Here is a 14,715-nt window from a genome sequence, read left to right as displayed (position 1 = left end):
AAAGCCCCAAGCGGATGCTGAACTCGACTCGCCATCTCCGGCTTTGCGAAAACCTGGAGACGCAGCAACATTTTTAATTTCAACTCCTGCCTTTGCCTTACTCAATTAGTTGTTAATTGGTAGTTAATTATTTGCACTGTGTTCAGATGCTTACGGCACTGAAATCGACAGTACTTCGCCACGTTAAGAAGAAATGCCAGAAGTGCCAAATCAAAGATATGGAGATACACAGGAGCAGTTCAGAGGAAAAATGTGCACAAATGGCCCAATAAGTACTGGGTTTAACCCATGGTGTGTTCTAGAATGTCTCCACTCATCATCACACACACACGCTTTCTGAAACCGCTTGCCCCATGCAGGGATGCACCCCAAGCGGGATTCGAACCCCAGACCCACCGGAGAGCAGGACCCGGCCAAACCCACTTCATCGCCGCACCCCCCCTCTCCACTCATCATCTCGGGGAGGAAATTATTTCCGCTCGGATCTGAGCTTCTCGAGTAAATTTCACAATTTCAGCTTTACATCAGCCATACAAATTCGCGTGTCCCAAATTCCACGTAGCAGAGGCCGTTATTAACACTTCAAAGTTGCACACGCGCCTTTTCTGGCTCAAAGCTACACATTTACACATTAAAACCTTAATGTGAGGCAAGACCTGGGACCGTACGCAAGTTCATTAACAAGCTTCGGAAAACTCCAGCCTTAAACTGAATGAAGCCTTTGCCACGAGAAACCATTCTAGTCCATTCCATGTCCTTCTCCTGCCAGGGCATCCCACACAACCCGGTAAACCACATCTGAACCCTGGTCATCTGCTCACATGTCCATGTTAGCCCTTTAATTGATATTTTGCCTTTCTGAACGGAGGAAGGCAGAGATGAATTAGGGTATACTATGTTTTATTATAAATAAACATGTCTCAGAAGCTGAAAAAAACCTGTGGTCTACGGAAAATACCAGAACTGGCCTATGGTCAGTAGCTTTTCAGCTTTCCTCAGATGTGCGACGGTATGTGGCTTTATAGTTTTACTCCAGCTAAGCTTTCATGAATGACCTGCTAATTTATCATGTCAAGCATGGATATTTAGTTAAGTCACTTGTTCCTTTAGCTTGGCTATGCCATCATGGCTGGAGATCAGCTGCTTTGTAAGGCACAGCTTGCAGCTTCAGCATGCCCTGCTTTCCAGCTCTGCCAATAGTCCACTCTCATCATCTGCAACGTCGTCTTGAGATGGGTGGGAACTGTCATTTCTGCAAGACCGTGGTATGGTCAGATGGTATCCACCGCCTAAGATGGTTGCATGGAAACAGCTTTATGATGCAAAACATCTTCCCCAGTAGAATGAAATGTCACATCCTGTTTATGGAGAGGAACCAGGGATGGAGGAACGATGGAAGAAGGTGGGGTTGGGGGAAAGAAGGTTCTGCACGATCTGTGCATTCTTCCCTAATTGATATGGAAATAAAGAGTACGCTCCTTAACTTGGGAAAAATCTTGCTTCTGAAGGATGTTTTTTTTTCCCTTTTTTCCCCAAATATGGACCCAGCTGTGAAATCGTGGCCCCCCTCAAAGCCCTTCCCAATTCTTCTAGCTTCCGTCTGGCACCCCTCCCAATCCATGCTCCTGTCAGTGTTGATTCACTGGAACCAGAAAGCTCCAAGAGGAAGCAGTTCCAAATGAACAGGACAGACCGTTATGTGTTGTTCCGTCCCAAGCCAGCATGCAAAACACCTATGATACCGACAACATTAATAACAAACATATGAGGGAAAGCATCTGCTAATGATGACACATAAAGCCAACCATCAACAGTTAGTCTGGCTTCGCCTTTTGAGGCGATGCCAACGCAATAACTGTTAGCTATTAATCAAAGTGCAAGAAAGCTATTCAAAGGGCAGCACGAGTTAAAAAAAAAAAAAAAAAAAGAACAAGGGTCTCCGCTGCAGTACTAGACACTAAAAAAAAATGTCTCAAATGTTTTTCCTATTAAGGTCAAATGGAAAATGATCCTAAAGCCTTTAAAATTGATCAAACCGAACTCCTCCCTATTTTAATTAGATACAAATGCTATTAGATATGTGTCCTTTCCATATTGTCCTTTTAGGAAAATATGCACTCATCTGAGCTGTACTTTAAATGCAAAGAGTCTCCAGGAATTTTGGTACATTTATTCTGGGAATGTGGCAAGACACAAGATTACCGGACCGCGGTACGTGCCATTGTTTGAGAAACCTTTAAACAAAAAAAATTGATTTCTCCCCAACTATTCTCTTATTAAATCACAGCCCAAACTCCTTCCTTCACGATGTTATGGTACGTAGACTTGGCAACGTATTTTAATGTTGTCTACACAAGAAATTCCCCCTGTAAACATGCGGATGACCGAAGAATTTAAAGGAAAAAATTACATCTGATTTGTATGACAATTCCAATGAATTCCAGAATATCCGGACATCCTTTCATAAGTCATTATATGATCATACCTGTGGTAAATTGTAACCTTTTGACCCTACGGGGACATATTTGCTTCTTCTCTGTCCGTACGCTGCTCAGACCCTGTGCTGTTTATAAAACTAATAAAAAAAAAAAAAAAGATTTTCCTATTAAGGTCAAATGGAGCTGGTTCTAAATCCTTTTAAATTCATTTAATCTAATTTTTATAATTCTGTAATTTGAAACAGATGCAATTAGATGCGTATCCTTTCTATGCTGTCCTGCTGTGGAAATATGCACTAATGATTAGCGTGGGTCGCACAAAAAGAACTGTCAGGACACACCAGCAGCGACAGAAATGCGGTCTCACGGACTCGGCAATGAAGGAGCGGGAGAAAAGCAAGAAAGACAGGAAGTTGTCCAACAGGGATAAGTGGAAATGCCAAGGAACAACACAGAGAAATCCAGTTAAAAGACATAATGAATGGTTACGCATTCCGAAACACTGACGAGAGGAGACAAACACACCCACACTTCATTACAATTTCCGCTGTCGTTTCGAAGAGCTGGCATTTGGCCTCGAAATTTAGACCGTTTCTGTCCTTTCGCATTACGCTAAAGGCTGCTGTTAGCGCCCACCGTTGACCGGGAGCACGTCTGAGGAGGCCAACGGCGAAGAAAAATCAAAGAAAGAAGAAATTCTAGCTCAAGACAATGCATTGTCAATGTATATATGTGCACAGATTTACCTCTCAGTTTTTCGCAGTGGGTGTGAGGACCAAATGGCAACTCGTTCCAAATGATGGATGGAAGCCGCAAAAATCGTGCGAGTCCGGTCAGCCTCCAGCCTTACCTTGTTGTAGTAGTGCACGTGGACCGCGTGCCACTGCCCATCGCTCACACCCCCTTGGACAAAGGGGGAGACTGCAGTCTTGGTCTCTCCTACAGAGAGGGAAGTCAGCTGTCAGCAGGGAACACATCACACCAGCGTCGGCCTGACTTGCTCAAGCGAAAGTGGTTTTGGAGGATCACCAAAAGCATCACATCTTAAGGGTGTTTTTCGCAAGGTTAAGATTTTCGTTTAGCGTGTGCGGTGTGCCTGGACACAGAGGGCAAAATCACTGGGATCCGAGAGAAGAGCGAGCACTAGAGCGTATCCACAAAGAGGGAACCTCTCGCGGTGCGCGTACACCCAACCCATACAGCACCTGCTGAGAAGGTGAGCTGGATCTGCTCGTTCACAATCTCCACGGCGATGAAGTCGTGCTTCTCGTTGAAACGCCCGTTATACAGCAGCAGGCCGTTCTGATCCACGGTGGCAAACCTGAAGGACCAACAGAGCTCGTGTTTAAAAACCTCAAACGGTACCACGGTGAGCGCGATATTGTCAGATTCTTCACAAAAAACACCAGGCATCCCAGCTTGGAAAAAACTGATTTGAGGGAAGATAGTCCCTACAGAGCAATCTTGCGTCCCCTTGCACGAAAATCACATTTATATAATGAAATAACTCGCTCATCGCTTTTCAGAAATGTCACTAAAATAAAACTTGGGAGGAGGAGATCTGGGAGATTACCGGTCACTTGCCGGGGTCAGGGAGGAGGCGTTGATTTCCGGGACGCTTGGGATGTCTGGAATGCAATCGTTTAAAAAAACGATGCAATTTAAAGGCTTTAACGTTGGCTTACATCAATGGTTTTGGTAAAATTAATAGTATCCCCATAAAGGGTATCTGGTGGCATCGTTGTTGGAGCGGCTGTCTTTGGCTCTGAAAGTTGGCGGTTTGATCCCCACCTCTGGCTGTAGTACCCTTGCGCAAGGTGCTTGCCCTCCAGTTGCTCTGGTACCTTAGCCTAGCTGTGTGCCTGGGTACCTAGTTGTGGCCTCATGATGGACTGGTGTCCTGTCCAGCATGTGCCCAATACTTTCGGGATCTGCTCTGGCTTGCCATGACCCCGCTTGAGACAAGCATTTATTGAAACCGGTTGGTTGGTATTTCCATAAAGTTTCATTACAGTCACTCTGCTGTATCAAGTTCAAGACACCAGTTACGGTCTCCAGGACTGTCAAAGGTTCAGCACCCAGAAACCTATTGAAAGTGATCCAATGCTTGAGTAAAAGCGCTGTGCTCCTCTGCCTCTGGTTGCTTCACAGTTCCATTCACATGGCTCCAATGCTATAAGTTTGTCGGGTCTCGGTTCTGGCCTCAATGCAGTGGAATAAATTCCCATCTTTCAAGAAGGGTCTCAAAACCCATATCTTTCAGACCCCTTTCTTTTCTAACGTGCTTAATTTAGATATTGAAGTGGAAGATATTGAAGAATTAGTGGAATATGTCGAGGGAGAGCTAGCTAACAAATATTTCATAGCGTTGGATGTGCAGCAGTACGTGGAAGAGGAAGAAGAAGAGGGAAGAATGGAAGTGCAAAAGAAGTTCACTGTAAAGGGGGTATGGACCCGAATGTTGAACAGTTCACGAAATTGGAACGGCAAATGAATGAACTTTTACGATGCTATCATGAAATTTATGAAGGAAAAAAGAAAATTACAAAGCAGACACACTAACACTTTGAAGGATTCGATGTCTAAAATGTTAATCTGAATGTCTTTTTTACAACTTTAATTTTTTTGGTGCATCATTTTTCTAATTTTTGCTGTTTGTATTTTTATGTTCTGTAATATGTAAGAGTTATGCAAATTAAAACAAAGTTATCAAGTTGGAGTTTCCTTTAGACCTTTTCTTTATTCAGAATAAATACCTCTTGAGGTGTTCGGTTGTTCGCCAAGCTTGGCATTTAGGTTGCAAACGTTTCATCACCAGTCGAGGTGACATCATCAGTGCGCAAGTTGTGTGATTTGTGTTGGATGCTTCCTCCTTTATATGTAGCTTGATGGGTGGGATTGCCTGAAGCTTGGACGTGATTAGTTGGAACAGCTCAGGAACGAAGATAGAATGAAGGTGACCTACAAAATCAACTGCAATAACTGCAACAAATACTACATACTACATCAGCCAAACCGGAAGGAAATTATCAACTCGGCTCCATGAACACAAGCTGGCCACCAGGAGGCATGACCCATTGTCCATGGTATCCGTACACCAGAATCAAGAAGGACATACATTCAATATGGACAATGCAGAAATCTTATCCCAGGCAGATACAAAACATTCGAGGGAGTTCCTTGAGGCCTGGTACTCTTCAGTCAATTCCATAAACTAACATATTGATCTAGACCCCATCTACGAGCCAATACGATGAAAGGACCAACGAGGGCCTAACCGTTATCGAACCGGTTCCGGTTTGAAACCGGCAACCGACCAACCGGAGATCAGAAGAACCGCTCATGCTCAAGGTCACATGAAACCGACCAATCACGTCCAAGCTTCAGGCAACCCCACCCATCAAACTACATATAAAGGAGGAAGCATCAAACACAAATCAGACAATTTGTGCACTGATGATGTCACCTTGACTGGTGATGAAATGTTTGCAGCCTAAATGCCAAGTCTGAAGATCAACCATCAACCCGAGCTACGAAGACCACCAATATTCTCTATGATCTTCAACGATTACCTGTATTTACAGTATGCTTGGAATATCGGTAAGGGGAGGCTCCTCGCTTATCGATCAATTCGCTTAAGGACCTAGTCGTAGGAACGGAACTCGATCGTTAAGCGAGGAGTGTCTGTATTGCGTAGCAGCAAAACGGCGGAACCTAACAAACAGGCTGTGCTTCAAAAATTCCGTCTTTCTTTCCAAAGCCCTTCATCCATGCTTGCATGCACTTATGTACACACCGAGCTGCACTTTGCTTTAGAAGAAAAGATTTGCTAAAGGAATAAATGTAAATTCTTTGTTTGGCTTGACTCGTATTCAAAAATGATGTACTGCAGGGTGTTTTGAGCGGTGTTTGGCTGGAGTACTTAATAAAAATATCATGAAGTGAATTTCATTCCTGTCTACACTGCTCCAACTTGTCACCTTGGTCAACTGAGCACCAAATCACAGTGGAGTTCATCGGGCGGGATGTCAGACGGCCATCACACAGTCACAGTTTCTGTTAATGGTCCAGTCAGAGAGCGGATCGCTGTGCCATCGTAGCGCTGCAGCCTCATTACTAGCACTTCCAGTCAAACTGGATTTCTCCCCATCTCCCTCACTGTGGCTTCTACATTCTGCATTATATGTTTATCCTCTTGCGAGGAACAGGAAAGTCTGGAGCAGGCATCACACACACTGGTTTGTACACACATCATTTACACCAACTTCCAATGAGCTCTATATAGTGTTATCAGCCCACACACCTTATTCACCATGGTAACTTACATTGCTAGATACACTGCTTACCCTGGGTCACTCATCCATACATCAGTGGAACACACACACTAGGGGTGAACCCGAACAGCATGTCTTTGGACTGTGGGAGGAAACCAGAGCACCCAGAGGAAACCCACAGAGACAACGTGCAAACTCCACATAGACTCAGCAGGCATCGAACCTACATCCTCTTGCACCACAAAGGTGCTCTGAGACATCAGCGCTACTCGCTGTGCCAACGTGCCACCTGGTGTCCCCATAGTCGGTGTCCCATGTTGATGCGTAGCCAGGTAGGCACTGAGCGTCTACTTGGCTACACACCAACATGCTGAGCAAATACAGAATACCTGCAGAATCTCATTGAAACGACCGTCCCTCCAACGATCGCGACTCTTCCACACTGCCCTGTCTGGGCTCGCTGTCTACCTCCCTTCTAGTTCCCTCGCCCGTCTCCTTGTCCCTTTTCCTGTCTACTACAGCATCGACCCTCACAACGTCCTCAACGATCACGTCCTCGGATTCTCCCCACGTACCACATTTGAGTACGAGTACTGCCTTGTCCCTGGTCGGCTCTGAGTGACGACGGTGGCCGTACGATGACATCGCGCTGACTCCCCGTTGATCCGCAAAGTCGAGGGGTTACATCACGTTACCCACATGCCGACCACAAGTCTGGTGAGTTGAGAGCGCGCGTCGTCAGAGTGGGTCCACTGCCTAGGAGGAATGCACTGGTTGCTGGGATGGAAGGACTCTGAGAAAAACCGAACCGAGGAAACGTAGGCGGAAATCATCCCGGATAGCTCCGCTCGGAAAACACCAGCAGCATGAAAAGGAGCGGCCTTTAAACTGTCTGGACCCGAAGTCGCCCCCCGTGGCACGGCGGCAAACACCTGTTACTTGTCGCAGCGCTGTCACATTACCCAGGCGGGCCATGAACGCGCATTAGCACTTCAAGCTGTCCCTGCCGTCTGGCTCTGGTCCAGAGTCGGAGGTGCTCATCGGGTGGAGATCTCGCAAGGGAAATAAAGTCTCAGCCCTATCCAAAGGAACACAAAACAGCAGCGACAATTTGTTCCGCCAAAAACCGTTTTTACCGCTGGAATATCCAGCGCCAGTCGTGTTTTAAATTACTCGATCACATGCGTGGCCTGCTGGGTACAGGGCTGATTTTTTTTTTTTTTGTGGGCGAATGACGAAAAAAAGCTCCCCACCTACGCATCAAACAAAGGGTGATCCCCGGCGAAATAAAGGTGCGCAGAACGCAGGGCTGTCTGATGCAGAAAACTGTAAAAATAAATAAATAAATAAAAAAATTGGTGCCAAATAATTAATAAAATAAAAAAAAAAAAAAAAAAAAAACAAAAGCGCGGTTCCTCGACGCCACACAGAGCTGTGATTTTCCGGAGCTTCTGATACAGGTGTGTCTTTGCGGATGGACAGCAGACAATGGGAGGCACTTCCTTTTCGGCAAGACAAAAAGCTACACTCGACACAAATCTGTGCATTCTTTGAGCTTGTTGAGCGATATCCTCTGCATCCCGTCAAGATCCTGCCAATCGTTCACGGCGCATGTGACAGCTGACATAGAAAGGACTGAGTTTAAATCTACTGCGCGTCAGTTACAATGTCAGTCCATCTTTTTTTCAGCGTTAGAAGGTGGTGACGGCTCCGGAACGTGCGGGAGAACGCTGCCGAAATTCAATTCCGCGGGATGATTCATCTTGACAGCAACAGTAAGATCCAAACAAGTCCTGCCTCCACCCGTTGCGAGATGCACTGAAAGGTAACCTGAGCCGTGTTATGAATTCCCCAGGGTTCCTGAAGTGGACCTGATGCGCTGCTGCCACTCCTATGGTGTAAATGCTTCATGGAAGCGGGGCAGACTGCCCTGCTCCTGTAGTGCCGTACCCCGTTTCCGAAAGCGGCCCACAGCGCCTGGCTGCAGCTATGTTCGGCACCATCATTAATCCAGCAGATTTAGGGCTACGAAAGTCGGATTCAGCGACAGCGATCGTGGAGCGCGATTCTCAAGGGGATGCAAATCACGTACTGGAGCAGCGGGAGACGCAAATGGCTTCGACTGTTACGATCAAAAAATCGGTGAGAATTTAAAGCTTAAACACATGGACAGAACAACCGTATATGTCGCATACGGTGTGTGTGAAGAAGATCAAGAAAGACAATAAGGGACCAGTCATGGTACTGCGGTAATGCATATTTTCACATATTTTTCCACACCCTACCTCACCACAAAAGAACTGGTTGGGGAAAATGGTTAAAATCCCATCAGCTGAAAATTTCCCAAGAGTCTAAAGGCAGCAAAGCAACAGAAACTAATTAAGCCCTGGTCATGTTACTATTCTTTTGACAGGTTTACCGCATTTGCTTCACAAAAGTCATTAGGTACAAAGAAGATCGGCAGCAACATGATGGCACAGTGAGTAGCACTGCTGTCTCTCAGCACCTGGGTGGTGGTAAGAGGACATGGGTTCGATCCCCACTCAGTCTATGTGGAATTTGCATGTTCTCCCAGTCTGTGTGGGTTGCCTGTGGGTGCTCTGGTTTCCTCCCACACTCCAAAGACATGCTGGTTGCCCATAGTATGTGAGTGACACAGAGAGAGAGAGAGAGAGAGAGAGAGAGAGAGAGTGTGTTCCACTTATGTATGGATGAGTGACCCAGTGTAAATAGTGTATCTAGCAGTATAAGTCACCGTGGTGAATAAGGTGTGTGGGCTGATAACACTGCATAGAGTTCATTGGAAATCACTCTGGAGGAAAAGTATCTGCTACGTAAATGCAACATGTCATGACACTTGTAAAGTTTAAATTAAGAAACAGGAATGTCATTCTGAAAAACAAAACTTCCAGCAGGTACTACATAGACTGATACCTTCTGCCAAAGCATTCCTACAAAATTTCCACAACCCTGCAACTTCAGCAATCAGCTGCGGGTGGGAAACCGGTAAAACTGACACCTTCACCGTGCTGTCAGAATTATGTGTTGTGATTTAACAAAAATGATGAAAACAATTAAACGGAAACAAGAATGATCTCCCTGTCTCACTCGGAGCTGCTGAATCCATCTCAATGTTCTACAAGCATCACGAAACATCTCTTCCAGACTCACTTTTCTCCAGATATCCAGTCTACTCCACCCATTGCCACCAGTCCCTTTGTGTTTCCTATTACTTCTATGAGCTGCTACTCACGTAAAGTCGATGTTAATATTAGTGTTAAAATTCTACTCTCTAACAGTTCTACATTCCGCTACCCATGACAGGTACGCTGGTGTAAACAGTGACATCACACGAACTGACTGTACTTTGAAAATCTTGCGTCTCAGTCGATTTCTCTGTCTGTTGGTGAAATGCACTACTGTTTTTGTTGTTGTTATGGTGAGTTGTTATAGTGTGTTGGAGAAAAGTGTCTGCCTGCTAAATTAATAAATACATCATACATATATACATACACACACACTGAAACTGCTCGTCCCGAGTGGGGTCGTGGCGAGCCGGAGCCGAACCCGGCAGTACAGGCTGTAAGGGGAGGGGACACACCCAGGATGGGACGCCAATCCATCACAAGGCGCCCAAAGCGGGACTCGAACCCCAGACCCACCAGAGAACGGGCAGAGGCCAAACCCGCTGCACCACCGCACCCCCTAGTACACTAATGCATGTCAATGTAAATGCAGAGAGAAAATGTGCCGACTAGCCCCAAATTCCTAGAAACCCAGAGCCGCTGTCACCCACTGTGCGTTCAGGACGGATGTGTGTTTGTGCTATTTTCCTTTTCGATGTACTTTTTCTTCTTTGTGCGAAAGCCAGTTTGATTTTCCCGCACCCTGCTCCGAGAAAACACCACTTTTCAGGTCTAGATTAAATAAGCGGCTGGTGTTTTTCTCCTCCTCTCGCATCCGAATCAGTATTTATCGCAGCTCCGAGGGAAGCTGGAGCCTTCGTTCATTCCTGCAGTTCAGCAGCACATTTGCCAAAAAGGAATTAGTTGCTTTCCTAAACCCACTCACATGCAGATGACTCCCCCCCCTCCCGACTCAAAAAGGTCAGGTGTTAAGAAGACCTTCAGCAAATGTCACGTACGTTTATCCATTTAGCCGATGCTTTTCTCCAAACTGACTTACAATGTTAGTCTACCTACGATTATTTACCCATTTATACAGCTGGGTAACATTACTGGAGCAATTTTTCTAGGGTAAGTACCATGATCAAGGGTACTACAGGTGGAGGAGATGGGTGAAGCCTGCAACCTTTGGGTCCAAAGGCAGCGCCTCGAACCATTACTCTACCAGCTCTCCCCCCATGCTCTGCCAACAATGTTCCACTGTTCAAACATGTCAAATGGTGGCAAATAACTATGGCCACAGTGCAGCTGTCACAATGCCACCATCCCTGGGGGATACTATGCTTCCCCCAAAACATAACTCAACGCCAGCGCTCCGGCGCCTACTTGCCGACCAGCCACGCAACACAGCCAACGTTACAATGCCTCGCAGAACGCCTCCAGCTTAAGGCCACGACGAACCTCCCCGAAAGCCACCGATCTCAGAGGCCTCCTATCCCCGTACGGCCTAGTGTTACATGTCCTCGGATGCAGGTTTTGGTGAACGCCCATCCCCGTGTGGGACGAGCAAGAGAATGACTGGCAATAAACACAACGCCCAGTTCCGCACGTAACAATAGGTGATCTGGAAGATCATTTACAGCTAAAGGAAAGAGAAAACAAGCCTTCCCCTGTGGAGCGTTGCTGGTACTTACGAACCACGCGACAGCCTTGAAACGAACATATAACCGCTCCGTTTTAAACACGCTGGAAAACGTGGAACTAATTAAATACATGCTGGAACACACTAAAATATGCTCTTATATAGAAATAAAGAAGAAGCGCTGAAGACACGGTGCCACCAATCTCGCTACTCTCGGCCAATGGATCCAATGAGCTCATCCTGCAGGTCGCCAGCACATGAACCTTGGCAAAACTTCAGCGCAACCAGCAATCACGAAAACGTAGAATGCACGCATGAATCAAGCATCGAGGAGCTGCGAGCTGACACGAATGCCTTCGCTTTTCTCCTGGGTTCCCGGGAAGACGTGCTTTGTGTCGTGGTGGAGGTGCAAGTCAAAGGGCAGCTGGAGCACCGATGAACCCCGACGACACAATTCGAAACCACGTCACTGCCGCATAATTCCCTCCCTTCTTATTCCATAAGCACTTCATCCACATTTTACATGTTGATCCTGCAGAAGGAACCGGTCCCACTAAAGGAATTATCACTGCACATGTTGTTAAAGACGATGCAGGTCATAGAGGAACACATGATGAACCTCAAGCACACATTCACACATCACAGCAGAGATGCAGTCGTATCCCAGCGCTGCGCGCTAACGGATCTCGCAGTAGATGATTCACAGATGCATTGGTGGTGGATGACCCAATGGGTCTAAGTATAGACGCTAACCACCAGCACTTTATGTGCGGATCGCATCACCTGATGTCCCGAAATTAAATTCCTGGGCCATACAGTGGGTTTTAAAGTCCCAAATAGGGTTAACAGTAGATGAGTCAGTTAAGTGCTGTGATTTGACATCACTGGACAGCTCTGGCCTACTTTCAGTCATCAAAATTCTCTAGAGCTGTTGTGACTACAGAGTCCAAGAGACTGGAAGGGACCACGGAATGTTGGTGTCATCTGTGCAACTGAAATGTTGACCTTCTCCGAATTACATACATTTACATGTATTCGCTTAGCGGATGCTTTTCTCCAAAGCGACGTACATCTCATAGAAAACGCAACGTGTTCATTAAATTAGGAGAAAGAAAGACTCAGATGCGTGATTCTAAAGTACAGTTAGTTTTTTCACCATATGCACCAATGTTCATCACGTAAGTCCCTGCGTAAAACGTTATCCGAATATCGACAATTCCTAATTTTTTATTTAATATAAACATTTACGTTACATTACAGGAGTACTTGCATGAAGGTTTATCCATTGTTTCAACAGGTATGATCTCAAAGTTACACTGCATGAACATTTACACCTTACATGAACTTAAGAGATCCTGGGAGAAGTGAGTTTGGAGGAGGTGAGTTTTAAGACCATTTTTAAATGTGAACAGAGATTCAGCAGTTCTGAGTGACGGGGGGGAGGTCGTTCCACCACAACAGAGCCAGAAATGAGAACCTTCGTGCTTCACCTTTCGTGCATGGGACCACCAAGCGGGCAGATGTGGAAGAGCGACGCAGTCCGGTTCGGGTGTAGCGGATGATCAAGTCTTGCAGATAGAGAGCCATGTGTTTAATAGCCGCAGGCCCAGCGACTGCTGTTTTTGGGTCAATCTTGTGTATTAATATAGTTATTTATAAGGCATGGAGCAAGGAGCTCAACGGAGCCCACACCTGTTAAGCAGAAAGCTGCAGGAGGTGCTGATTACGGTTAACTTACCCTCGTCGTGCACAAATACAACCCTTTTGATAATTTTGAGAATCGAGATCAATAGAGCAAAACTGATAAAATGTAGAGAATAAAAGTGTGGAGGGGCGGGAGCAATAAACTAGCGGCACGATGCTGCTGCCATTGTCTCTGCTGAAGCGCAGCGGTGATCAAGTGAACGGCCACAGGGCAAGGGCATCCAAGGGCGTCCGTGACTCTAGGCACATATCCTGCGCATTGTGGCCATATCTGGCCGTGAGCTCCGATCCACACCTCTGGATGCGTGGGCCTCAGGATCGTCCCCAGCTTGTAAAGGAAGCAGGGTCAGCTGATAGCCTCCCGCAGGGTCTTAGCTCCAAGGATACGTGGTAATCACCTGGGCGACAGAGGCCAGGAAAGTAGGCCAAGCGCTCGACGGAGGGACCCCTCCCCACTTTCACCTACATGTGGGCGCCCCAGGCTGCCCACTCACAGTGAGTCAGAAACAATGGCCTGACAACTACACAAGATTGACCCAAAAACAGCAGTCTCTGGGCCTGCGGCTATTAAACACATGGCTCTTTTTCTTCTGCCCCTCCCTGTAGAGCCGCTTCCCGGCAGCCCTCGCGCACGGGGACCCAAGCATAACGTCTGCAGTCCGATTTTTTTTCTGACTCATTTACAACACCTGGCTACGAAAAACTCATGCGCGATTCTCTCTAAACAGACCGCGGAGAGCAGCCCCATCTCATGGGTCTCTGAGTCATTAATGAGGAAATGCCAGAAATAGAAATTCCAGAAATGAAATTTGAGAAAACGATAAATCGCAACAAAACAAAGTTTTCCCTCAGTCGCGAAAACAACCGCCTCCAGCGCCTTTGAGCGCTTCGGGATCATATTGTGTTCTTAGGGTTTTTACACAATGGAAATGGATGGAGAGATGGAAAAATCCAATAAGAATACATCTAAAAATAAATCCCCTTACTGTCTGAAAAAACGGCCAGCACGACAGCTATCTTGTTGCCGACGGCTGCCTGCGGAAAAATCAATCCAGATCGTCCTGAAATAACAATTTGCAGCAAGGAATACAAGCGCCCGAGGGATGAGTGTGTATCTGTGTGGATGCGGACACTTACGAGAGGGAGAGCGTGAAGTGGAAGCGCTGCCGGAGGCCTCTGAAGGTGAGGAAGGACTGCGGGGGGAAGCCGCGTGTAGTCATCTGGCAGTAGGGCATCTCAAAGGCTCCAGGGGGGCACTCGCACTTGAACCCGCCCACCAGCAGGTCGACGCAGGTGCCCCCGTTCCTGCACACCCCAGGGGCGCAGCGGCCGGAGCGGGAAGACAGTTCACATTGTTCGCCTGCAATGGGGAGGAATGAATGGTCCAGTCAGCATCCGGAAGAATCACAGCAGCTTCGCAGTTTCACCCGGGCCAATACTTCTTCTGATGAGAAGTGTGTCGCTTGTGCACATCTGGCTGCGAACACACTCATAATTATTCATTGTTCAATCATTCATTCATTGTTATTATT

At 46.6% G+C, this 14,715-nt stretch overlaps 1 protein-coding gene across 1 annotated transcript in view; it reads right to left on the bottom strand.

The window, feature by feature from the left end:
- The window catches only part of celsr2 (cadherin, EGF LAG seven-pass G-type receptor 2), an 87,492-nt gene that overhangs the window by 44,653 nt on the left and 28,124 nt on the right, over window positions 1-14,715 (bottom strand). The window contains exons 3-5 of the mRNA XM_029249505.1: window positions 14,321-14,543; window positions 3,644-3,759; window positions 3,289-3,377 (exon numbers count right to left, since the gene is read on the bottom strand). Coding sequence (XP_029105338.1) covers window positions 3,289-3,377; window positions 3,644-3,759; window positions 14,321-14,543 — 428 coding nt within the window. The remainder of the gene's footprint in view (window positions 1-3,288; window positions 3,378-3,643; window positions 3,760-14,320; window positions 14,544-14,715) is intronic.

Source organism: Scleropages formosus, chromosome 2 (assembly GCF_900964775.1).
Source record: "Scleropages formosus chromosome 2, fSclFor1.1, whole genome shotgun sequence".
Lineage (NCBI taxonomy): Eukaryota > Metazoa > Chordata > Actinopteri > Osteoglossiformes > Osteoglossidae > Scleropages > Scleropages formosus.
This window is presented reverse-complemented; position numbering and strand designations above follow the sequence as displayed.